We start from the raw sequence: 26225 nt of genomic DNA on the forward strand, positions 1-26225 counted from the left end.
ATATATATATATATATATATATATATATATATAATGCTTAAATTTCACATGGTTAACGGTAGCTGAATGGAATTGGGGGGGGGCTTCTTTTCGTTATTCCAGAAATTGATAGTGCCTTAATAGTATGAACCTCCTTTGGACACATATTCCAGCGATTTACACGGTTTAATGTGATGCAATTTTTAAATTATTTTTCAGGATGATTCAATAATATTAGCCACCATGCTGAGCTCTTCCTATCTTGGAGATATGAAAAGTCAAGTGGAAAATTTGTCATCTGCACTCTATCAAGTTGAAAAAATAATTGATCTTTGGGTTGCTTCTCAAAAGAAGGTCAGTATGAAACAAGAACATTATGAATGTAAATCTCTCTCTTTCTCTCTCTCTCTCTCTCTCTCTCTCTCTCTCTCTCTATATATATATATATATATATATATATATATATATATATATATATATATATATATATATATATATATATATATATATATATATATATATAAAGAATAGGAGTATTGGTTTATTTCAAGATCCAAATATGCATGAGTGAGTCAGTTCTTTCACCAGAATTCTTGAATGCTGCTACCACAGAGGCAATTTTCCAACTATCAGAGAAGCAAGACTCTGTGAGGTATTTGTTCAAGAATTCGAAAAGAATAGATGTTTAATTAGTATAGCAAGGATAAGATCAGACTCTCTTGCCTTGGAGGTGTCTAGGTTTTTTATATCATGGATATGAGAAGAGGTGATTTTCAGATCATCAAATGTGGCTTCTCTCTGCAAAGAGAAATTTGGGAGGGAGTGGTTTGTGGGGTCTAAGGTGGAGTTAAAGGTGAACTACCAGGCAAACCGCTCAGCCGTCTCGTTTGCCATGCAAGCAATATCATGGTTGTCGGATAGTGGAGAAATTTTTGATTGACTGTTATTCATCACACTATTATGAATTTTCCAGAAATCACGAGTTCTTAATTTCTGTGACTCAATGCTTTTTCTGATCATTTCAGTATGCCTTCTCTTGACTGTGACTATTTCACTCTGCCAATGATTGATAATTTTTTGTCTATTTGTACTTAACTTGTGGGGGACAAATCTGCAGAATGCATGCTGCCTTTATGCAATGGCAGCTGCACAAGTTGAAGTAAACCATTGGAGAGAGTGAGGTTTAATATACGGTTTCTGGACAACATATTTCTAGGCCAATGGTCGCAATTATTTATAAAACATCGTTTTACCACATGTTGTAGTTAAATGAAGTTTATATGACAATTGATTGCCGTCTGCTGTCATTAATCACTAGTATTCGCTATAGCTGTTGAGTTAATGATGATGTTGTCTCATTGTATTAGTTAGCTTATCATCGCAAAAAAATTTAAAAAGTTTGGCTTCAAGTACTTCAACTTGTGGCAATAGTTAGTGGTGACAAGAGAGCTGTCATTTAAAGCTTAAAGAGGTCTAAAATGTATCTGCTTATATAGTATCCAAACGGATGAAATTGGTGGTGTCTTGATTATTTAATAAGATTAAGCATGGGTGAACTGCACAAGATGGAATTAGGTTTATTTCTGTGAAATATTCTATTTGAATTATTATTTTGTTTGTTTTGTTTTTTTATTAAGCTAAGTCAGCCTTTTCGGTTTTCAGATAAAAAGAATACAATTTTAAAGATTATACTTATAAGTCATCGGCTGCTGCTGATGAATGTTTTAGCTTCTTCTAAATTTATATTTTGTCTGTAATTCATATTTAATGCAAAATATCTAATGTGATGATCGTGCAGTGTAAGAAACAAATTTTTTAAAATCTAATTTTCTATTCAAATGATTCTATAAAAACGTTATTGTGCCATGAATTTATACTATTATTACCTTTTTCATAAATTTACTGTTATTGCATTATTGAGGTGGTAATTATAAAAAATAGCTTGTTTTAAATTTTCAAATTTATCTTTTATATTTTCTTTCTAAATGTACTCTTTATATGCTCTGATTAAATTTATTATTTAACACTTAATAAATAAATAACTTAATATAAACTAAATATAAAGAATAAATTTAGTAGGAAAAAATTATCTACTAAGTTAAATCTTTATAGTTTATATTTTACTTACGGGGAAGGGGCGCCCAACATTGCCTGATCGTAAAAAAAAGCAAAAACGAGATTTGGATGCCATCAGTCAGAAGCAAAACCAGAAAGCAAAATTTTGTAAGCAAAAATAAAAAAGAAGAAAAGCAATGATGCGTGCTGGGCACGAACTCACATAACCTAAGGTAGTAAGTGAACGCGTTATCGATGGGACCACGAGAACACAGATGCTACAACGTTGCAAATTTACCTATTTAAAACAAAAAAAAAACTAAACAATTCTTTGCACGTTTGCAACCCGCGTCGAAAGCAAGGTTTTTATTTGACCCCCTCCCCCTTCTTACACAAAACGACATTTCTACACAAAAGAATTGGCAATTTTTTTCCATTTTTTTGATATTATGTGTCCAAGAGATCGCTCTTTCTAAGGATATTGCGCCCGTGCTTATACGATGTGGATGACAAAAGTTTTTAGTGGACATACAAACACACACACAAACACACAGACCCCTGAGATTTATATAATGGATTATTTATTATCATTATTGCAATTTATTCTTGTTACAGTGGATGTATTTGTTGCAAATATTTGAGAAATCTTCCATGATTGATAAATTTCCTCAACTTGCGAATAAATTTGAAGTATCAGTTCACAACAAATTCAAGGTAAGTAATTTGTTGTTGATTGCTTGATTTTGTTATTTTTCCATCGAAAGCAATAAAATCTTCAGGTGATTTTTTAAATGTAAATTTGAAAAAAAGAAAAATATTTTTCTCTTTAGCTGTTTATCTGCCTGTTTATTCCACCTTTTCTCAGAAACTACTGGGTAAATCTGACATAAATGTTGTATGGCCCTTTTCCGTTTGATGCACCGTTGTGGATTAATAGGGATTAACATTAATACAAAAATGAACATATTCCACCAACATAAGTTGTGAGTTATAGCGACCAAAAAGGGAAATAAATCCAATTATCGCCCTTTGTCAAATTCTAGAAAAAGGATTGGGGAGTTCCAAGAGAGGCAAAAGATGGACAATATGGCGGCTGGGCTAACACATGCATATCGTTCTGTAAATAACTAATGTTTCTGCCGTGAATAAATTGTATTTAAATTACAATGAGCTTGTCTACTTATTACTCGAATATTCCATTATTCTGACAAACAATTTCTCCGGACACAACACTGTGCATTTAGTACGTTTAAACTTTGGATTTTGAACTGAAATTCTTTCAAAAATAAATCTTCAATCATTGCAAATGCTGTGCATCAAATTGCATATCATGTTTGGAGAAAGGGAAACGTATTTTCACAACGAATTGAAACTGTCCTCAAATTGAAATCAATTAAAAAGAAATTTTAAAAAGTAGAATATGTCAAGTATTTGCTAAAATCACTAGAAAAATAGCTAACAAAATTCCCCCCCCCCCAAAAAAAAAAAAAATTACAGAAATTCAAAACGTTAATTCAAATGTGAATGAAGCAACAAGTCAGATGTGAATTCCAAAATAAGTGCCTGTTTGGATGATAAAACTAAGGAAACTTTATTTTCTCAGTAAAATGAAGCCATAATCAGTGATGTTGTTGGATAATTGAATAATTCTAATTTTAACAATATTATGATATAAGTATCAGCCCCAAGACTACAATGCATTGAGTTTAACGATTAAAGATTCTTATAAAGTTGAATTCACAAACTTGCACAATTTTACAATTGCTGTGTTGGCTCCGTGCACTTAGAAAAAAAAGAACTTATTTAACTCGTTGTACAACTCATCATATATTTAATCTTATTTTAGAAGATAGAAACTATGAAGTAGTAAAACATTATAACACAAAAATAGTTGAACATAATTTTTTTTTTTTTGTGTTGATGAAATTTTTTTTTTAATTATTGGACACATCCTCTAAGTATGACCCTAATATTAAAGATGAAGAATTTTTTGTTTGGAAAAAGAGCCAACTTGTTGAGGGAATATTTAATTAAATATTCCAGATTTGTAATTTGTCAGTCAGATAATTATTGCACAGAGTTAGTAATAATTACCTGACAATGAAACTATTAAATCTCTTAAAATCACCATGTAAAAAAAAAGTATCTTATCCCTACTAGAAGAATAGGGATGTGGTTCAGAAATAAAAAAGAATTTATATTTGGAAAAAAATATTTCTGCATTGGGAAATTTTGCCACAAGTTAGGTTTTTCACATACTGCAAACTTTTAAGGGTCGGAAGGGATTTTTTCGCATTTCTTTTGTTTGTTTTTAAATATTTCGATTTGTTTTTTCTAACAAAAGTAGTTTTTTTATTGAATTTTGAAAGATTAATAATATTGTACGACATCATTTGACAATTATTAATTAAACCAAATTGTTAAATAATTTTGTTATTGTTGTTTTAATCTCTATTCATAAAATTATTGAATGAAAATATCTTTCAAATTTTTCAAATATTTAGCAACATGATAATCATGAAATATTTTAAGCGATTAATGATGGACATTTTACAAAATGAAATGCATTCTGTCGAGTTTAATTTTGTTATTATTTTTATTTTATTTTACGCTAGTCTTTTTTGTAATTTAAAAATATACGCTAAATAATAAATTTAAAAAAATACTATGAGTCAAAAATACTATGAGTCACTGCATAGCACATCCTTATGCCGTGACACAAAAAATATAAAGAATTTAATCAATGTTTCCTGTTTATTAACGCAGGACATAAAAGAAAAGGTGACCCAGGAAAACCAAATAAATTACAATTTCAATGCATAATACAAGAGGACATGTTAGGCCTCTTTGTGACAGGATAAAGAAAAACGAAATTCTGCAATTATTCATTAATATATGTGGTGGCACAGACACTCTGAATCAACTTTTAATCTTGCCCGTACTTTTATTTTAACTGCCACGAGAAAATTAAAAAAAAAGATTAACTGTTTGTATGGTATGAGCAATCATAGATGTGTGTGTGTGTGTGTGTGTGTGTGTGTGTGTGTGTGTGTGTGTGTGTGTGTGTGTGTGTGTGTGTGTGTGTGTGTGTGTGTGTGTGTGTGTTTAACAAGTTTTTTTAAGTTGTGGGTATTTCGCACTCGTAGAAGATTAAATTCGTTTGAGAGTTGAACTAGATAAAGATTTCACTTTTTGCCTTACCAGTTTTAATGGTTGACGAATTTAACATCATATTCAAAATTGAGAACTTTTAAAGCGTTATACAAAATAACATTACTAAATTAACATCAATTTCAAAATTTAAACCTTTCAGAGCGTTATAAAATAAGGTTACTAAATAAACATGAATTTCAAAATTGAAAACTTTCAAAGCGTTACAAAATAACTTAATTAAAATTACATCAATTTCAAAATTGAAAATTTCAAAATGTTACAAAATAACCTTACTGAATTAACATCAATTTCAAAATTAAAAACTTTCAAAGCGTTACAAATTAACCTCACTAAATTAACATCAATTTCAAAATTGAAAACTATCAAAATGTTACAAAATAACCTTACTAAATTACCATCAATTTGAAAAATGAAAACTTTCAAAACGTTACAAAATAACCTTACTAAATTAACATCAATTTCAAAATTTTAAACTTTCAGAGCGTTATAAAATAACGTTACTACATAAACATCAATTTCAAAACTGAAATTTAAAATTGAAAACTTTCAAAGCGTTACAGAATAACCTTATTAAAAAAAACATCAATTTCAAAATTGAAAACTTTCAGAACTTTACAAAATAACCTTACTAAATTAACATCAATTTCAAAATTGAAGACTTTCAAAGCATTACAAAATATCATTACTAAATTAACATAAATTTCAAAATTGAAAACTTTCAAATCTTTACAGAATAACCTTATAAAATTAACATAAATTTGAAAATTGAAAACCTTCATACAGAATAACTTTACGAAATTAGCATTAATTTCATAACTGAAAACTTCCAAAGCATTACAAAATAAATAAACATATAAATTGATTCCGGTTTGGATATGACCTTAAACTATATCCAGTGGTGAGGCCCCAACTTGCGGGCTTTGGGGGTGTGGGGCCACCCTTTAATTGCCATTGCTCTCAGGTCCACTCTGACCCGGAGTGGTAGTACTTGTTAGGGTCCCAACTATGGATTGAATAGAAACCGGCTTGAAAACAACAAATATATTCTATTTAAAAAAATTTCTTCAAAATCTTTGAATTCGGCATTAAATAACCTGAAAAGGGTTGATATGCCGTAAAACAAAAACAACCAACCAACTAAATTGACTCCCTATGATGATAATTTTTTTACAACTTTATGAAACCATCTGATATTGCTGATAAAAACACAGTACTTTCTCTCAATACACACCTTTTTAGGTGAAAAGGACAGAATACTTACAAAACACCATCCCTTATTATTTCAGAACGTAGGTACCTCCAATGCGCGCCACAGATTTAACCCTCCCCATATGTAACACGATGTAACTGTAATTTAATTTAATATTATCATCCTAACTTTTTACCATTTAAAAGAAGAAGCTTCAAATAAACTGCTAATATTTTTTTTAAATTTACAGCATACAAAAATAATGAAAATGCGAGACAAAAATTGTGTTTACATTATAGACGTTTTAAAACGACGTTCCTATGTAGTAACGTTTTTTAAGCCGTTGACACACCTATGTTTTAAAAATCTAACAAAAATCAAATAATAGTTATATTTTCCTGAAATTTTCGATATTTATTCATTATTAAATAAACTTACATAATAAAAGTAGGTTTCGTTAAATATATAAGAGGAAATTTCTTTTTTTTTAGGGGTTCTACTCTCCCCCATATTTCATGTTATGGAAACTAAAAAAAAAATAAACGTAGGTCGATAAAAATTTTAACATGTTTTAAAGATCAAATAATTAAAAAAAAAAAATGTTATGGAAACTAAAAAAAAAATAAACGTAGGTCGATAAAAATTTTAACATGTTTTAAAGATCAAATAATTAAAAAAAAAAAAATATATATATATATATATATATATATATATATATATATATATATATATATATATATATATATATATATATATATATATATATATATATATATCGTTAGGGCTTACAACATGGCCGCCAGAAGAGTCACGTGCACGTGACTCTTCTGGCGGCCATGTTGTAAGCCCTAACGGTATTTTTGGAGATTACATATATATATATATATATATATATATATATATATATATATATATATATATATATATATATATATATATATAATCCCGTTATTTTGTTTTCACTTGCCTTAAAGTTGTAAATAAAATTGGACATAAAATCAATATTATTATGTTAAAAAAAATAAAATAAACAATTTTTCTTGATTTTTTCCTCGGTAATTTAATTATTTGAATTGCAACAAAAAACAGAATAACAATAATTATTTTTAAAAAGCTTTAAATGATATTAAATTCAATTATTACGCGATATGAAGTTTAAACAGCTTTTTTTTTATATAACAGGTTTCCAATAATAAAAAAATATATTCATATGATAGAATATATGACTCTTGAGATAATAAAAATTACAAAAGCAAAATCGACTAAAAAAAAATCGTTTGGATTTAATTATTTAAAATGACAGAAGGTGATATTCAAATTTTGCGCCGTTTTTCCAAAATGTATGGACAGCATCTTTAGATACATGTAATTTTATCGTCTGTGTTTGTTATTCGTTATTTGTTTTATAAAAGATAAATCTTATATTGTTTTTTATCCATTTTATTGTACATTTTATTTATTCATAAATGTCTGCATAAATGATTTTCCATCGAAATTGATCCAAACATACGAAATGATGACGTTACTACTTATTGTGTATAATAATGACACAACGAGTTTGAGGTACATACAGAACGTCAATATTCTGCATAACAACCGGAAAAAGTCATCAAACAAACAAACAAACAGAATCAAAAGAAAAAAAAAAAAAAAAAAAACATTAATCTCCAATACAATTTTTGATGTTTTTTTTTTTTGTCCCATTGCTAAAATTTTGAAAAAAATACATAAAAATTGCCAAAAAACAGATACCAAAAAATTATTGACATTTGATTTTTGTGTTGTTGCTTCTTTTTGTATCATTGTTAAAGAAATAAAATAATAATTCATTCTTAAAAATTACCATAGGCTGAGTGGTTTTTATTCCTTTTCTTAAGAGTTCAGTATCTTCCGTCGGCTTATGGTTTCTGCCGACCGTTGCTAATGTAAACACGGTACCTTCCCTACATAAGTACCGAAATTTGATTTGAGTATAGTCTCACAATAGTAATCACCAACCAGTAAATAAATAAAATAAAATTTCAGTCATATTTTTGTAACGCCAAAACGGCAATATTTTAAATAAATCGATGAAATTTCCATCAAACTTATTTTTTCTACTTTATTCAGGACACATGCAGCCTGACGTTCATTTTAGCGCAGAAAAGTAAACATTTACAATTAGTTGTAGTATTATATAATTTGCATGATGAATTTTTTTTAATTCTTTTTATTTTTTAGGAATGGATGCGAGTTGTTTATGCTGATTCCAAAGTTCTGTCAGTGGCAACAAAGTCGATCACTGAGAAAGGGTATCGTTTCCTTCAAGGTGAACAACTACGGAAGATGTTTCTCAACATCATTGAATCAATGGTTTGTTTGCATCTTCATCTGTTTCATTATTTTGAAGATGTTTATTAAAATAAAAATGTAGTCACATTCAAATTTTAGAGCTGCCATTGCCGAATGAAATCCGTGCATAATAATGCTCCATATCATCGTAAATTCATCGTCTTATTTTATTTAAAAAATAACTGAATTATCCTCCCATGATGATTTTCTTAATTTTTCTTGAATTTTAAAGCCAGGGTTACAAGTTCAGAATATCTAATAAATATTTTTCATCCATATTTTTTTATTATTGAAAAAAATTATTCAAGTTTAAGATGATGATTTTTATCGGCTAGGAAATAACTGGAATGTTATAGCAAAAGAAAAAAATTGTCGAATGTGACATTCGAACTCACAGTAGCATAAAGTATTGGTACTAAAGATGAACTCTTTATGCACAAGAGCACAAGACCACCGATCTAATGAAAATGTTTTGTCGTTTTTAACCTACTTAGATCCAAAATTATTTGTTTGTCTAAAATGCATGACGAAGCATGAATACAAAATAAAAATTTATTATTAAAGTAAAAATGTATTCGTGACCATTTAGTAAATGTTTTTTTCTAAAAAGAAAAAAGCAATACAATGATCTGATGTGTCTATTCAGTCAACGATAAGGAACAATAAAAAAAAGTTGAAACATTTATTTCTAATATTAGGGTTATGTACAATTAATTTTGACATAATGAGTTTTAAAAAATGTTCAAGAACTTCTGGCATTGAGAAAGACATCAAATCGAAAATACTGATTCCAAATTTGTGGTTAATTTGGTTCATAGATCAACTCTTTAACTGTGATGCCATGACATACATATAGACAACTTTGCTTTATACACACACACACACACACACACACACACACACACACACACACACACATATATATATATATATATATATATATATATATATATATATATATATATATATATATATATATATATATATGTGTGTGTGTATATATATATATATATATATAGCAAAGTTGACATATATATATATATATATATATATATATATATATATATATATATATATATATATATATATATATATATATATATATAAGACTGATATTATGTTGGTTGTTATCAACACAAGCACAATTGCAGTTATTCATACCAAATGCTGTTTTCTAGTTAGACAATTCATTCAAATGATGGCAGATACTTTTCCATTTCATTAAGTGCTGTCTTTGACTATTCATGGGAAGCCATGAAATCATCATCATCATCATCATCATCATCATCATCATCAACATCTATTTTTTACCAATGAATCACCACTTATCAAAGCCACAAGCCACATGAGGATAAATATAGTGAGATGCAATTATTGTCAGTTAAAAGATGAAGACTATTATGAAAAGATTGAAAAGTCTTAATGGAATGAACCAAGTTTGATTAGGATTGTACCACGGTTAAAGATTTTCCAAAGTAATTCTGGTTCAAAAGATGTAATTTTATCTGTCAGAACAATCGGTGCTTGTCTATAACTGGGCCTATAAAAAAATATATTTTTCAATAAAAATCTTTAAAAAATCTTTATGGTGCATGTACTTGTCACCGCACGAAGATGTCATATCCCAAAAATCACGTAAATCGATCAAGTAGATTTTTTTTTTTTTTTTTTTTTTTTTTACAAAGGCATCACCACATTATCAAGGCCCAGAGGCCACTCAAGGATAAGGGTTAAAGAGTGTACAGTAGAAATTGGTCAATATAGTAATCATTAGTAATGAAAATTTGGTAAATTTGATAACTTATATGGAACGGTTCATCAAGAACTTATTTACTTTAGACTTGAACACAACCATATTGTAGTCAGCCGGAAAGCAGGAAAACGGAAGACAATTCCACAGGCGTGCAGTTCTAAGAAAGAAGCTTTGTTCATGGAATCTACGTTTAGGTTTAGGCACAGATAAAGAGTGGGGGAAATTATTGATAGTGTTTACAGCTAGACGAGTGTTTCTTGTGAAAGTTTGGCGAGGGGGGACCATAGATTGAAGCTCAGATGAACACTTTCCATGAAAATAACGATACATCAGAGACAAACTCGCAACATCTCTTCTGTGAGATAGAGATTGCAAGGAGGAGAAAAGGACATCTCCTACGAGGCTACGAAGTCTATTTTGAACTCTATCAAGGCAGGACAAGTCCTTTCTAGCAGCTCCTGCCCAGATGTGGCAACAGTATTCCATCCTTGGACGTACCTGGCTCTTATATAGGTAGAGAATAGCATCAGCAGTGAGATATCTACTGGATCGATAGAAAGATCCCACCATTTTTCCAGCGGCCTTGGCAACAGATTTGATATACGTGTTCCATTTAAAATCAGGAGTAGCGAGACCTATTGGAAATGTCTGGAATATAAGATCAACAAGGGCAGACAATCGACTTTCCACGCTCTGGAAAAAAAAAACTTGGAAAATTAAGACATTTATAGGTTTTTGGGGACGTTGAAAACGAAAATAACTTTAAAATTTCAGCAGCCAGAGTATCTTCGTGCAGTGACAAGTACGTACATTATAAAGATTTTTTTCAGATTTTTCTTGTAAAATTTTTTTCGCCTCAATTATAGACAAGCACTGAACAATCAAAACATAAAAATGTTTTTTTTTTTGTTAATTTACTGTCCCTTCATATATTTATTCCACAACATTAATTTTTTTTGTTGTTTTTTTTTTCAAAATTTTACCCATTGATGAATTTAATTTTTCCCCAACATCAAAATAAAACTACTGAGGAGGAGAATCCGAAAAGAAAATCACGAATTTCTTTTAAGTTGAGTTGACTTTTTTTTATATGATATTTTGTGTTTATTAAATATATTAATTTACAACATTATTATTAATATATTTTATTTCAGGATAGCATAATTGAAAATTTTAGTTTTCTTCTTGAGGAAAACAGACTAATGTTTCCTCGCCTCTTCTTTCTGAGTGACAATGAATTGGTTGAAGTGCTGTCTATTGGAGATAACCCCCACGAGCTTCCAGGTGTGCGCAGGTGTTTCCCAGGTATTGACAGCATCACCATGATTGTGCTGGGTACAAATGTCATGTCATCAAAACTTGCTGCAACAGAGATTGCAATTAATGGTAAGAAGACAGTTTTTTCTTTCTTTTGGACTTCAATTCCTATAAATTTAAATGGAAGGCAGAGTTGTACAATTTTTTCACTGGCTTATTATTGATTGGACACTAATTAACCAGATTATGAAAAAAAAATTGAAAAAAAAAATCATTTTGACATTTGAAAGGGGTGCTCACTTTTTACTTACAACATTCTGGTAAATCGGTCACCCATTTTGTAACCAATAAAAACGCGGGTATATCAAAACCATAGAAAGTAAAAATGACATGAGTTATCGCATTTGTAAGACAGAAATATTTATTTTGTTTCTCAAAAAAAAAAAAAATAGAATGAAAACGATTTTTTTTTTTTACTTTTAAATTTTGTTTCGAGTTTTGTTTTGATTTTTTTTTAACTTAGTTTTTGGTTGATGAAAAGTGAGTTTGTGATTTTTTAACATTTATTTGTTTTTATGAAAGTTGAGTTTATCACAGTGTTTCGTCCAGTTTCTTCATCAATTCACATCTTGGGTTTCCGGAGGTAACCCTAATTTCTTTATTAGCACGTGTTCACAATGGAAAAAGCAAGCAAGAATAAAAAACAAAACAAAAAGGGGCAATAAAAAAATGGCAATTATACACTTCCGTGTTTACTGTTTAAAAAATAGAAAAGAAAAAAAATGGGTGACCGATTTGTCAGAACGTTGTAACTAAAAAGTGAGCACCCCTTTCAAATATTGAAATAATGATTATTTTTTTTTTCATTTTTTTTTTTTTTCATTTAATTAGTAATTTTCCAGCCTGGCAACTCTTGAATCTCCCTCAGTACATTGAAGATGGGTTTCAGAAATAAATGGGAATAGGTGCCAAAGTTTGCACATGATGAACGCTATTTCTTTCATCGACATGAATCAACTGAAGTAAAGGATAAACTTCTTCAGCAACATTTTTTTTTTAAAGTTCTGCATAAAGTTCACAAAGATTGTGTTTCAGGAATGGTATCTACGAAGTCTTTGTTGGTTGCAGCCATTCATTAATTTGTGGGAATGCAAGTTTTACCTCCGTTATCAAGAGCAGCAAGGTTCAATGATTGTATAATTGAAGAACACACAAAGTAATGGCACAGAAGCAACATGGCCACTTTCACTCCATTGATTTATGGTTCCATGCATGTCTTGATTGCCCTCAATTAGCCAACTTCAAAAATATTGTAGAGTACAACAGTGCAAAGAACAATGTAAAAATTGGGAAACTGTCCTTACATTTCCCCCAACACCACCACCACCACCATTGAAGAAGAATGAGAATGGCATTTTATCTTCGGTATGACCATTTTATGATAATCTAAATAGAGTATGGCATCATTCCTATCAAATTAGACGTTCTTAAACCTAATAATCTATTTGCCATGCTCCAGCCCCTGTCACATCACTGTAGAATTGTGTCCCTTTGTTTTTTAAACAATTCCATGGAAGATGTATTCATTATTTTGCAGACTATTATCCTCATCTCCAAGGATTCAAAAAAAATAAATAAATAAAAATATATGCAATGTAATCGAATGAACTTGTTGTAAATCCAATCTCTTCTTGCTATAATTCCTTGATTTTTTCATTTTTTTATCATTTGTTTTTTAGTGCAATTTCTAGTTTTATGTAATACTTTTAAATATTGTTTCGATGCTAAGTTTTAATTGCAAAAAAATGGCATAAAAATATGCCTTAGTTTTAATGATTAATTGAACTTCTCTAAAATGTAAATTTACAATTTATGAATAAAATTGGAGTAGCACCATACCAAAAACAAAACATTTTTCCTTCATACTTAAAAAAAAAAGTCCCAATACTTTTTTAAAGTTTCACCTGAACTTTTGAAGAAGTAAATTTTCCACAAGCCATCAATGTGTCAGTATAAACAGTAAAACTCCATTTCTTTCCCTTATTTTCATTTTCTTTAATCCTTCTTCTCTGTTTCTCTAAAAATGCTATCATAAGTCAGCAGTTTGGTCTGTTGCTGATTGTAAACAATTCAAAACTCTTTTGTAGTTAAGTATCATATTTCATTTTTTATTTTGAAATCCCATTTTCTTTTTCTTTTAGCGCACAGATTGATAACAATCGGCATTGAAGGCAAACTAGGTGAACAATTGCAACTCATACGAAGTGTGGGGCCAATGAAGGGAGTTATTCAATGGCTTTCTGATCTTGAAGTTTCCATGAAGGACACCATGATAGATCAACTGGCATGTTGTGTTGTGGAAAAATTCAAAAGTAAGACATCATCTTTATATTTTAATTGAACACCAATTTTTGCAATTCAATTATCTATATTGTAATTAATCAGTTATTGATTGTGTGTGTCTCATGGTCACTTAGAGGTTTAAAAGCTATATTCAACAATATTCGATCAGACTTGCCATGACACATCCTGGGGATGCAGAATTATAAATTTTAATGCTATGACTAACACAAAAAAAGACAATAAATCTTTATAAGATCCAAAACTATGGGTCACAATTGCACCAAATTACGTTTGAAGAACTATTGTCATGTGTAAGTGTGAGAGGGGGGATATAATATGACTACTATTACTGAACATAATAATAATGAAAAATATTTATTATTGGTTAAAAACTGTTGAACAGCACTTCACTAAATATCACTTTGATCAAAAAAGGTGTGTCATAGCAATTCAGAAATGTAATAGAAGATACTATTCACACTAGTGACAGCACCTTTGTTTAGCCTGTTAGATGATAGGTTCAGGGAATGAAAAGAAGAAAATAAAAATTTAAGTTTGTAGATGGATTCTTTAAAAATATAATTTGCATATGGAGGGAATAGCGGCGATAAGAAGGATGAATTGGAGAGGATGGGGAGTCAAATTTTTGACAGCAGAGAGAAAGAGAGCATAGACGTTGGGAGTTGGTTTTGTGAATTACGGTTTCAGTTAAGAGGAATTGGTTCGAATTGCAGCGTTGGTGAGAAAGAGTTCTGACATTTCTTTTACTTCATTACAACAAATATTACTACTATAACTACTACTACAACAACTACTACTACTACTACTATAGTATTTGCTTGAGGGTACAGTTGTCTCTAAGCACACTTCTAACTTTAGAGGCTGAACAACCTTCTGTATCTGGAAAGTCACATGTGAATGCATGGTAAGAAATCCAAGTTTTTGTATTTTGCACTACACGTCAAAATATGTATCTTTTTTTGAGGTTTGAAATGATTGGTTAGTTATTTTTTAACTTTTTCATATTGATTTCATATTATCATCCCATCTTCTGATATAGTAATTGCTCCAATGCCCTTCTGCTGTCAGTAAAGTCGTAAACAATGTCAAAAACTTTGTTTCCAGTATAATATAAAAGAGCTATTTTTTATTTTGTTGTTGAAGCAATCAATAGGTTTTTCAATTTATCTGGCCACTTTTGCCAGCAAATGGTAATTGTATCTTTTGGTCAACATAAACGGTGAAATTGGGAAAAACGAACAAGTTGTTAGCCATGTTTTTTTTTGGGGGGGGGGTAGAGAAATATAAGCATGTTATTAAAATTCTCATCACCAGGTGCCTTCGCCTCGGTTAGTAAGACTAAAACAAAAAGTAAAGAAAAAAAAACAAGACATTTAGCGTCAGAGTTAAACCTAATTAGTTTTCCCGCCTTTCTTTATTATTTCTGGTATCTGCAATGCACAAATCAAGTAATCTCTTAACTTCCAATATGCAAAGGGAGACAAATCTTACTGAACACTAAATTGGTGTTGGTTAAATGACAGATGGACAACAAAAATATGGATTTGATCTTTTATTGGGGGTGAAGGGACAACAATCTTCACAGTCTGGGGAATTTTCTTTGTTTAACTATATATATTTTTTAATGTTTTTAATGGGATGAACCATTTCATTGTTATTATTTCAAGGTGCCAACATTATCCAACCGGATGCTGAAACTGAAGCAATGACGTTTGAACAATGGATTACAGAGTTTCCGATTGAGTGCCTTCGACTTGCAGAAGCAATCGCTTGGGAACGACAAATGGAAAAGTTTTTAACAACGGTAAATCGTCATGCTATGCACAAGTTGAAGTGAGTTTTCTTATTTTCTATTTTTTCCTCTTTTATTTCAGACAAAAATATTTTATTTTACATTTTTCTTTGTTTTTATTTTTCTTTGTTTTTATTTTTCTTTGTTTTTATTTTTTGTTTTTTTTGTTTGTTTGTTTTTTTTTTTTTGTAACCTGGTATTTGTCTATATAGCCTTAACAATTTCACATAATTTTATGAAAAATGTAATCTCTTCGGAGAAAGAAAAGTTCCAATTTAAATTTGAAAGTTATCCAGATTTGGGTTTGTGAATTATTTTGTTTATTTCATTGTAATGAAGATTATCAAAATTATTGTTGCTCTAGTTGTGCCATGAGTCAGTTAATGTGCATCTGTTTCGGTTCTTTTATTTGTAACTTTCAAGATTTCTCTATGTATTATATCTAAAATAATCTGTTGAATATTTACATCCACTCATCATCCAAACTGCTTAATTTATTTATCTACTTGTTCAAATTCTATTATGAAGCTAATAATATATCATAAGATATTATTTTAACCAACAGTTCTTGTTGTGCAATGTTATTGATGTGGACATCTTTAATATCTTTTAGTGGGGTAGTTGTACCCCAGCTAATTATTTATCTTTTAGAACCCTCGATAAAAAACGACAAACTCCTTTTAACATTGAACCTTTGCAAGTCTTTATTCCACGAGATAATAGTGGTGGAGCTCGAAGTTCTTGAGTCAGGTCCACGTCAGACTGTCGGTGCTGGGCAAGGAGGAGAGGAAGGTGTGTCTTCGCTCGCGGCTCTGTGCTGACTGTTGGATGTCCCCTCCACTCTTTTTGGGGACAGCAAGATCAATGCGCCCTGCCTGTCGATTGGCCAGTCTATAGCCGAAGAACTTACAGGGAAGCATTGGTCCGCCAGAGAGTATAGTTCATTAGGGGGGGTTGCTACATCACCCCCTGCTTAGGTGGAAAGCCGATAAAAAAGAAATGTAGCAGTTACTCATCAGAATTTAAAATTATTGGAAACGGTACTTGTGAAAGTTGTAGCCGAGCAGTTGGATTGCTGGCATTCTAATCAATTGCTTAAAAATTCTATTTCGCTTTGTGTGAAAACCATATAGCATGAGTTAATGCTTTGCATGTGAAATTGTGTCCAATAACATTCTTTAGAAGCCATTGGATGACACAGAGGGGGGAGGGGGTGCTGACAGGCTTTGCCAGTTAAAGACACGATGCATGATAGCCATTGACTTAAATACTTTATTGTCTATATGTTTATACTCTGTATGATTCTATGATTTCTAAGTGAAAACTTTAATTCTTCATTTTTATTTAATTCTTCTTGTATGTTTCTGCTGAACGAATAATCATACCAGCAGATCAGAAAATATATACACAAACAAAGACAAACAAAAAAGATGAAAAGTTAACAACAAACGATCTTTCTTAAAATTTTATATATTATGTTTTAAAAGATACAAAGATAAAAATCCTTTCAGCAAGTGTTGTTAAAGGCAGCCAACTTGATACGGTGTTAAAGCAAAATCATTCAACAGATCAATTCTCGAAAACTAAAAGGTCAAAAAGAGATTGTAGATTTGGACACACAAATCACTTTAGATCGTTATTCACATTATATTTACATAAATTAATCGGAAATGATATACTTTCTCAGCAAATGAATTTTTAAACATTTTTTATTAAATCTTAAGAATTTTTAACTTGAAAGAATAATTATTTAATCTATTCTAATAAATATATCTATAACTAAATTCATGCACAAATACACACACACACACACACATATCTATCTATCTATACTCCTATAAATTCGTTTTTCTTTTGTGTGTATCGATATTCATATTAAAAACCTGCTTTTCTATTTATTTTAAAAGAAAATACAATTTTCTTATATATGGGTTATGGAATTGCATTCACTAGCTAATTTGCATATTCTTTTAAACATTCATTTTTATTAATTCCCTATTAGTTTTTTCGGTTTTCTTATGGGATGATCATCTTTAGTTAACTATTACGTGTAATTATATTCATGCAGATATTCTACATGATTTATACTTACATAATATTTGCGTAAAAAGTTTACAGGAAACACAAAATTGTTTCCATATATATTTTTTGTATACGTATATATTTTTGTTTAATCTATTAGTCTATCTATATATCTATAAAATTGAAAGTGTCTGTGTGTCTGTCTGTCTGTGTACATTTCCCTACGCAATAACTCTGTCAATTTTCAGTCTACAGACTCGAAATTTGATATACAGGGTACTGAGATTTGGAAAAATCTTTGCGATTGGTTTTCGGACAGAAATTTGGCGATTAAGTGGTCAAAGTTCAACGATTTGACCTTTGAGAACTCTACCAAACTCTTTTTAAAGTCATCCTCTCCTTTCGATTGTCTAGCCTAAATTTTAAAAAATGTCACTTCCAGTTTAGCGGTGGTCGTAACAGCATAGACATCAGGTTTTCCCCCGTCCTTTTCCTCCTTTGTGGTACAGGTTCGAGCCTGCCTTCCTACTACCACTTTTTTTTTTTTTGCTCAACATGCACATCCAAACATCCAGGCAACGCCGAGCTGAAATGCTAGTATATATATATATATATATATATATATATATATATATATATATATATATATATATATATATATATATATATATATATATATAATCTTTTCACAAAAATCAAGACACACACTTGAATACCTACTAGAGAGGACACCAACCTCGGGTGTTTTTATCTCTCTGTATAGACTTTTCAGAAATTCTGTCATTTGAAGTAAGGCCTGACCAAATATTCAAACAATAATGGTATGCTGTCTTCTCAAACCATCCAAAGCGTCCTCCAAGTTGCAGACGGGGACATCTCTGTTAATTTGAGTAAAAAAATGAAGCGATTGACAATGAGAAACTGATTAAAAAAAGAAAACAATTAATAACAACATGATTAAATACTGGTAGGTCGATACTCAGGATAAAAACGGCCTTCAATACACCAGGAAGGAAGCGGTTAGCAATCATGTAAATCTTCCTGCCTTTGAAAGTGGCACTCCAGCCATGACAGAGGCCAATCAGGATCAGACATGAGACCTTGATAAAAAAAAAAAAATCTCCTGGTTCTTTATTATATGCAGAAACTAAAAAAAAGAAAAAGAATAATAAGAGCCCAACCATAGTTGCAGAAAAGAATGTGCTATTGTTTTGCTACAGCTACACAAAATTTGAAAAGACATTAAAAAAAAATCATGGCCACAATGACTAAAACATTTGCCCTCCCTGAAGAGAAAAAATACAAAGATTACCCACCTACGATTTCTAGTTTCCTGGATGAGTATATATATACAAACAGAAAATGAGAACATCCTCATAAAAAAAAAATCCAGCCCTAAAGGAGACAAAAATATTTCTATCAAGGAACAAGAAACCAGATGGAGATAGGAATCTAGATGAAGCGAGGAAGAAAAGTGGACACCATTATGAGTCCTGGAATATGCTCAAACTAAACATAGCAAACATGCAAGATTTTATCCTCCATATTTTGAAATCGGCAAAGATTGTGTTGATCAATTACCTTAAGTAAGATAGTAAGTATTATATAACATTATTTGTGCATTTTTAAGAAAGAAATCGACAAACAAACTAAAAAGGGCACAAATGTAGAAAAAAGTGGACTTAGCAACTATTTATTATTCAACAAGAAATACAAGTTGAAAACTTCAAATTTTCTTTATTCCATGAAGTTTCAAAGAATGGCTATCATCCTCAGAGGAAAATAGTTAGCAAAATAATATTCATAAGCAAGCTATAATTTTGCTGGTTAGCACATAAATTGAAAACTTTGAAATATGGGAATTCATATTTGCATAAAAGTTGATAATAAAAATTTCAAATAAAATTTTCAGTTTTCAATTTGTATTCCTTGTCGAATAATAAATTGTTGTAAATTCTAATTTACAGACTTTAAATTGATTTTCTTATATAATGCTCTATCTCGAATATTGAGTTTTTTCATTTGGTCCCATAATTGTCCCATAAATATTAATATCATTGTCCCATAAATATTAGTATTAATATTTATACTCGTTTTAAGCTTACAGGATTATTCAGTTTCTAAACTTGAAATTAAATATATATATATACATATATTCATCAGTTATAGCTAATAGAATAAGAACAATCTACCTCTGTGAATTAAATAAATGGTTCATGAGCATTAATTTGAGATCTTTCAGATTCTGATAGAATTATAGTAAACTTATGGCATTCTTCTTTTTTCCTATTAAATCTCAAAAAAAAAAATTTATTTCCATATCGTTTTATGATTGTTTTATGATTTTTATGTATTTTAAGGTAGAAACTTTAATCACGATAATATCTTTTCAGTGAAAAAAATCATAATTAATTCTAATTTTATAAATGCTATTATTTTTATTCCCATCAAAGTAAATGATTTATATTTTTTGTTTCCTTTTCCTTAGGTCAGATCTTGAAAATCAAATTACTAATTTGAGTCAGCAACCAAAAACATATTCCCATGCCGCCTCAATAAACTTGTATGATCGGAAATATTTTGTTCACACGACACTCATTGCTCTCTGGATCAATTTGAGAGATTTGACTCAAGGTAAGAAAGAGAAAAAAATCAATTCATTTGGCTTTTTGCAATTTTACATCATAGATTTTAGAATAAAGGGGAAATTAGTGTCGTCAGCCATTCACTCAATTGAAACCCTAAAATAAAGGGAAGTTCATGAAATGAGCAAGACCTTCAGATCATGAATTGTACTTTCGGATTGTATACTGATGCAAAATTATCCTCTGCATTTGCATGTGTGTGTTTAGGAGGCACGCAGTGTTGAGACACTTGTAGTCTGTCTAAACTGTACGAACGAACTGCCTAAACCAAGATGGCCGACTCCTATTTATATCGCCACAAGCAAGGGAGGTAACCAATGTCTACATTAACATTGCTGCTGTCCTCAAGTGAATAATTTATTTCTGATTTAACAAGTCCCTTAGAAGCTCAGACGAAGCTCCTGCCTTGGTCAAACAATCAGAGACCTGATCACAACCCTTGATCCATTCTATCTGTATCTCTCCTCTACTCTTCATTTCCTTCAGCCTTGCTACATCTATTCTCAATCGTCGATCGCTTACCAGATTGTTGGAATTCAATGTCTCCACAAGTGATGCATTATCTGTCTTGCAGAGAACGTCTGGCAATTTAGATAACTGAAATACCTCTTGTATCATAACCGCAGTCAAAACACCAGCATCAGCTCCCTCATTCAGAGCAAGAGTCTCTGAGGCCAATGGGCTTTTTGTCACTCTGTCCAATTTCTTTGACGCCCAACACATGGGGGCCATTTTGTCAGTACTTCCTCCAATAAAGACAACAAAACCACCCTGTGAAGATCCATCTTCCAGACTGGCATAAGAGGCATCAGTATAACACAAAATGTGTAAATCTGAGGGCTTTCCCAATTTTGGAAATGTTATAGAACCCTTCTTGGATTTCAATTTTGATAAGGCTTTATTCGCCTCAAATAAGGCTTTTACTTTGGGATGCTTTCCAGTGTTGCTCATTTTACACACATCAAAAGCTATATCAGGGCGTGTTTGAGTTGAAACCCACATCATCTGACCTGCAAGTCTCTTCAACTCATGCTTTTCTTCTTCATTCAGTTCATCATTTTTCCTCAGTATCCTCCCTTTGCTTATTTCTATTGGAGATATGGAAGATACATATAGATCTTGTTCTACAGTGATCCCAATTCCAACAATCTGGTAAGCGATCGACGATTGAGAATAGATGTAGCAAGGCTGAAGGAAATGAAGAGTAGAGGAGAGATACAGATAGAATGGATCAAGGGTTGTGATCAGGTCTCTGTGTTGAGTTTTTCATTCATCTGTCTATAGTGTTCGTTGTTGAATTCACCACCATTATCACTCAGAAAACGAACAGGAGATCCGAAATAGGTAATCCACATCATAAAGATGTTTTTGATGATCTCCTCCTTCTTCTTTGTTTTGATCAATGTTGCCGCTGAATACCTGGTAGCGGCATCAATGAGATGTAGTATCCACACCTCATTGTGGATGAACTCTTTCAAATCCATGCAAACTGTGTGATTAAATCTATTGCCAAGAGGCAATCCCACAACCGGTCGCAGTGGAGCTTTTTTAAATCTAAGGCAAATTTGACAGTTTTCACAAACCTCCTCAATCGCCTTTATAAATTCCTTATCATTGAATTTGCCACTTTTTTTAACCAAGGAAACAAGTTTTTCCTTCGAGGCATGAGCAAACTGTCGATGAAGTTTTTCTGCTTTTTTTTTTTTCTGTGAAAGAACACTGACCAAAATTCTGAACATGTAATACAATGTTCTTAGTACCACTATGATCCAACAACTTATTTGTTAAGGGGAGACAATAGTGCCCTGAAGTTGTGGTCTTTAGTTCAATACATTTATCAAAAATCCAGCACATATCTTTCCGGAAATCTAGCACTATTCCTGCTGTCTTCATTGATTTGTGACTTAATAGAAGAGGCAAGTCGTTTTTCACAATATCTGCTTCGATATAAACTCTTATACCTCCGAGTGTAACCGGAAATTTAGCAACTTTAATTGCTGTGACAGCCACTCCATCACCAAAACAAAAACTCCGGTCTGAGTTCGTATACTTCACTAGTTGCAGGTCACTTTCATTTAAAGTATCTAAATAAACATCAAGCCACACTTCGCCAGCCAGTGTGCGAGTACAAGCAGAATCCAAGACTGCCATTCCAAATGTTTCCTTTACAAGATTTGAGATTTTTTCATTTGTACTGTTCAAATAAATATTTTCTTGAATGAACAACGTAATGTGTATTTGTTCTGTCGCTTCCGTAAACCTGGGCGTATTTCTAGGACACTCTCTAATTAGATGGTTCGGAGACTGACATTTGTAACACAACAACACGTTTCCACTTCGGTCACATGGATTAGATTGTCCTCGACGAAAACGCCTTTTGTTGTTACCCGGTTTAAAATAATTATAGTTGACGATTTCGGGCTCTGATTTCACTGCCGGTACATTTTCATCACGATAAATGTCACCAAATACTTTCTTTATCGATTCCTTCATGTTTTGATACGTCAAAACAGAACACGTTGTCCGCGCTAATTTTTCGTTCTCTTCCGATATGTTAACCGCGTTCAAAACAAGAAAAGCTTGCACTCCTTCCGGTAGAATAATGTAGAATTTTTTTAATCTTTGGTACAAAAACTCATAACGAACAAGAAAGTCATTTATACTGGTACCTGACGATCTTTTATAAGTGTAAAATTCCTTAAAAGTCATGTAAGCGCGCGTGTGTTCATCCTTTAAATATATGTCATCCAGTTTCTTTATTAAGATCTTCAAGCCATCTCGTCCGCCGATGTCACTTGTTGGCAATTCACGAACACATTCTCTAATATTCGGTGGTAGCGTCAAAAACACTGCTGGCCCTTTTTTTTCCTCAGAAAGATCCGTGAACAACGACCACATTTCAACGTCTTGTTTCCAGTTCTCGTAAACATCCTCCCCCTCCAACAATGGAGGTTGTTTGTTCGAAGTTGCCATATCCGATATCCGATCTGTCTAGTGCTACAGACAAGCTGTACAAAAAAAAAAATTTTTTTTTTTTTTTTTTTTTTCGTTTTGTCGCACACAGAGGGATATCTCTGCTACCATTTGTTGAGACACTTGTAGTCTGTCTAAACTGTACGAACGAACTGCCTAAACCAAGATGGCCGACTCCTATTTATATCGCCACAAGCAAGGGAGGTAACCAATGTCTACATTAACACGCAGGCCTGTAAATGGTGGTGCCACTGTTGTTGTTGTTGTTGTTGTTGTTGAGCATCATTGATTTATTTTGAATGAATGAAAATGAAAACGTTTTTTGTGGGACGGACTGTATTCGAACTTGGCACATCCAGGCTATGAGTTTGTGTCATTATACACCTTAGCCATAGTCACCTTCTGTGCTGCTGTTACTTACTAACATGATTTACAGAACCTTCCCCACACTTTGATCGTTCTTTCTTCATGATATCTACAGATTTGATTTAAAAAATAACTTTAGAATATGATAACCTGTCCCTAATTTAATATTTACATAATAAAATATACATAATAAAACAGGCGTGATTTTCCCTTCCAGAAAAAAGCGTTGTAGGTTTGCAATCACAGACGCCACAATAAATTCAATATAGTTAGGCTAATAGCCACTATCTGCTGTCGTTTTTGCACAACTTATCGTTCACTTTTTTTCTGTTATCGAACAATACTATATTAATTCCTAGGAGTATCACATTTCAAATCATGACATGTTTAATGGTGGGAGCATGATTTTCACCCATTAAATGTTTTCTTCTCATGAATATAACCAAAAATTCCCCTGCATTAGGAACAACTTCTAATACGACACATTTTCAGTTTTTCTTCCTATAACCTTTCACTTTTGCCCTTTCTGCAATACGCCTTAAAATAACGACCGCTCCCTTGCTAAGTTTACAGTTACTTCTGATTGGCTGTCAGCATACAATTACGCAGAATTAACGAAATTTGGAACACGCGATTTTTGCATGGGCAGACACTACTATCAAGAACAATGGGACGTTATTTCGTTTCCCGTTACAAAAAATATTCAACTGCTTCTAAGAATATAGGATTGCTAACAAAAAAATGCCTTGATCTGCGTCTACGTTTTTATAGTTTCTTGAAACACTTAATTTCAATATGATTTCTTTAGTTGCATCCTTTTGCTTTTTTATATTGCCACTTATTAGTTGCACTTTTTTAGTTGACTGTCTCTTCTCCCCATGTTACGAAATTTTTTTTGAATTAACGTTCGTTCAAGGCCATGATAAAAGTTTGGTGTTTGTATTTCCATCAATTTGACTTTCGGTGTTTACATTAATTCATCCCTTTGCAGGTTGGAATTTTCCTTTCTCTCTTTTTCGTCAGCGTTCAATTGACGGTTTTTCATATAACTATTTATAAGCATTATGCACTGTTTAAAATTATTGCAAAAGGTGTAGCTTTGAAAACCTCCCAATGAGAGCACAGTTAGGCACAATCTCATTTTTGTATGAGCAAAATTCAGCCCTCAACCTTAAATAAAGTGCACTATTGATTGAACAAAAGTTGCTTTAGTCTAAAATGATTTGTTCATCATTTTTATGCTATCGGTTCAAATTCTGTAGAAGCACAAACTTTGAATAGTACATGATTCATATAGCTAGTTATAAGTCTTCTAACATAATATTCATTTGTACTGCTTAATATACAGAAATGGTGTAGCTTTGAAAGCCTTCTCACGAGAGCACAGTTGGGCACAGTTTAATTTTCAGTATGAGCAAAATCCAGCTCGCAACCCTAAATAAATGCAGTGTTGACTGAGGAAAAAAATTGCCTTAGTCTAGAATGATTTATTCATCACTAATCGACAGTTTTTTATGCTATTGGTTCAAATTCTGTAAAAGCACAAAACTTAAATAGTACATGTTTCATATAGATATTTATAAGTATTCTGACATAATATCTTTGAAAGTCTCCCCACAAGGGAACAGTTAAGCACAATCTCATTTTTAATATGAGCCCTCAACTCAAAATAAAGTGCACTCTTGATTGGTAAAAAGTTAAAATTGCTCAGTCTATAAGCATTTCTCCATCACTAACCGAGAATCAAACAGACACAGCAGTTTTTTCTGGCAAAATATATAATAATTAAATACTCTTGATTAGAATAAAAATTAAAAGCTACCGCAGTCTAGAAGGATTTCTCAATCACTAACCAAGGACCGGACAGATACAACACTTTTTTTTAAGTAATTGATCCAAACCAACACTATTCGCCGGTCACCACTAGTGCTGGGAATCACAGCTTCTGCTAACTTTCACTGCCAGACAATGCCCGACAGTGGAAGGCAGATTATTTAATTTTGGCCATGGTCCGCAATGGTCCCCACTAACAACCATAGTTTACTTTTTTTTCCAGCGGTGGAGAGAACGTTTACTGTATTTGTTCTGGATTTGTGTCAGGCAACGCTGGTACATGGGTACATGGGTCCTGCGGGTATATATATATATATATATATATATATATATATATATATATATATATATATATATATATATATATATATATATATATATATTTCATTTACTCACATAAAATTAATATACGAAAGTATAAATTTATACATACACTTTAAGTATTTACTTCAACAGTGCTCAATACGTAGGTAGAGCTAGTTAGTAAGTTAT

The 26225-nt window shown here is 31.4% G+C and overlaps 1 protein-coding gene across 1 annotated transcript in view; it reads left to right on the forward strand.

Moving 5' to 3' along the window:
- The window catches only part of LOC145291381 (dynein heavy chain domain-containing protein 1-like), a 494383-nt gene that overhangs the window by 122232 nt on the left and 345926 nt on the right, over positions 1 to 26225 (forward strand). Inside the window, exons 30-36 of the mRNA XM_080137171.1 lie at positions 199 to 333; positions 2650 to 2748; positions 8618 to 8749; positions 11636 to 11867; positions 13940 to 14110; positions 15770 to 15935; positions 20405 to 20550. Of these exons, the coding sequence (XP_079993297.1) occupies positions 199 to 333; positions 2650 to 2748; positions 8618 to 8749; positions 11636 to 11867; positions 13940 to 14110; positions 15770 to 15935; positions 20405 to 20550 (1081 nt within the window). The remainder of the gene's footprint in view (positions 1 to 198; positions 334 to 2649; positions 2749 to 8617; positions 8750 to 11635; positions 11868 to 13939; positions 14111 to 15769; positions 15936 to 20404; positions 20551 to 26225) is intronic.

This window comes from Euprymna scolopes, chromosome 12, assembly GCF_053919585.1.
Source record: "Euprymna scolopes isolate OS-2025 chromosome 12, ASM5391958v1, whole genome shotgun sequence".
In the NCBI taxonomy this organism is placed as follows: domain Eukaryota; kingdom Metazoa; phylum Mollusca; class Cephalopoda; order Sepiida; family Sepiolidae; genus Euprymna; species Euprymna scolopes.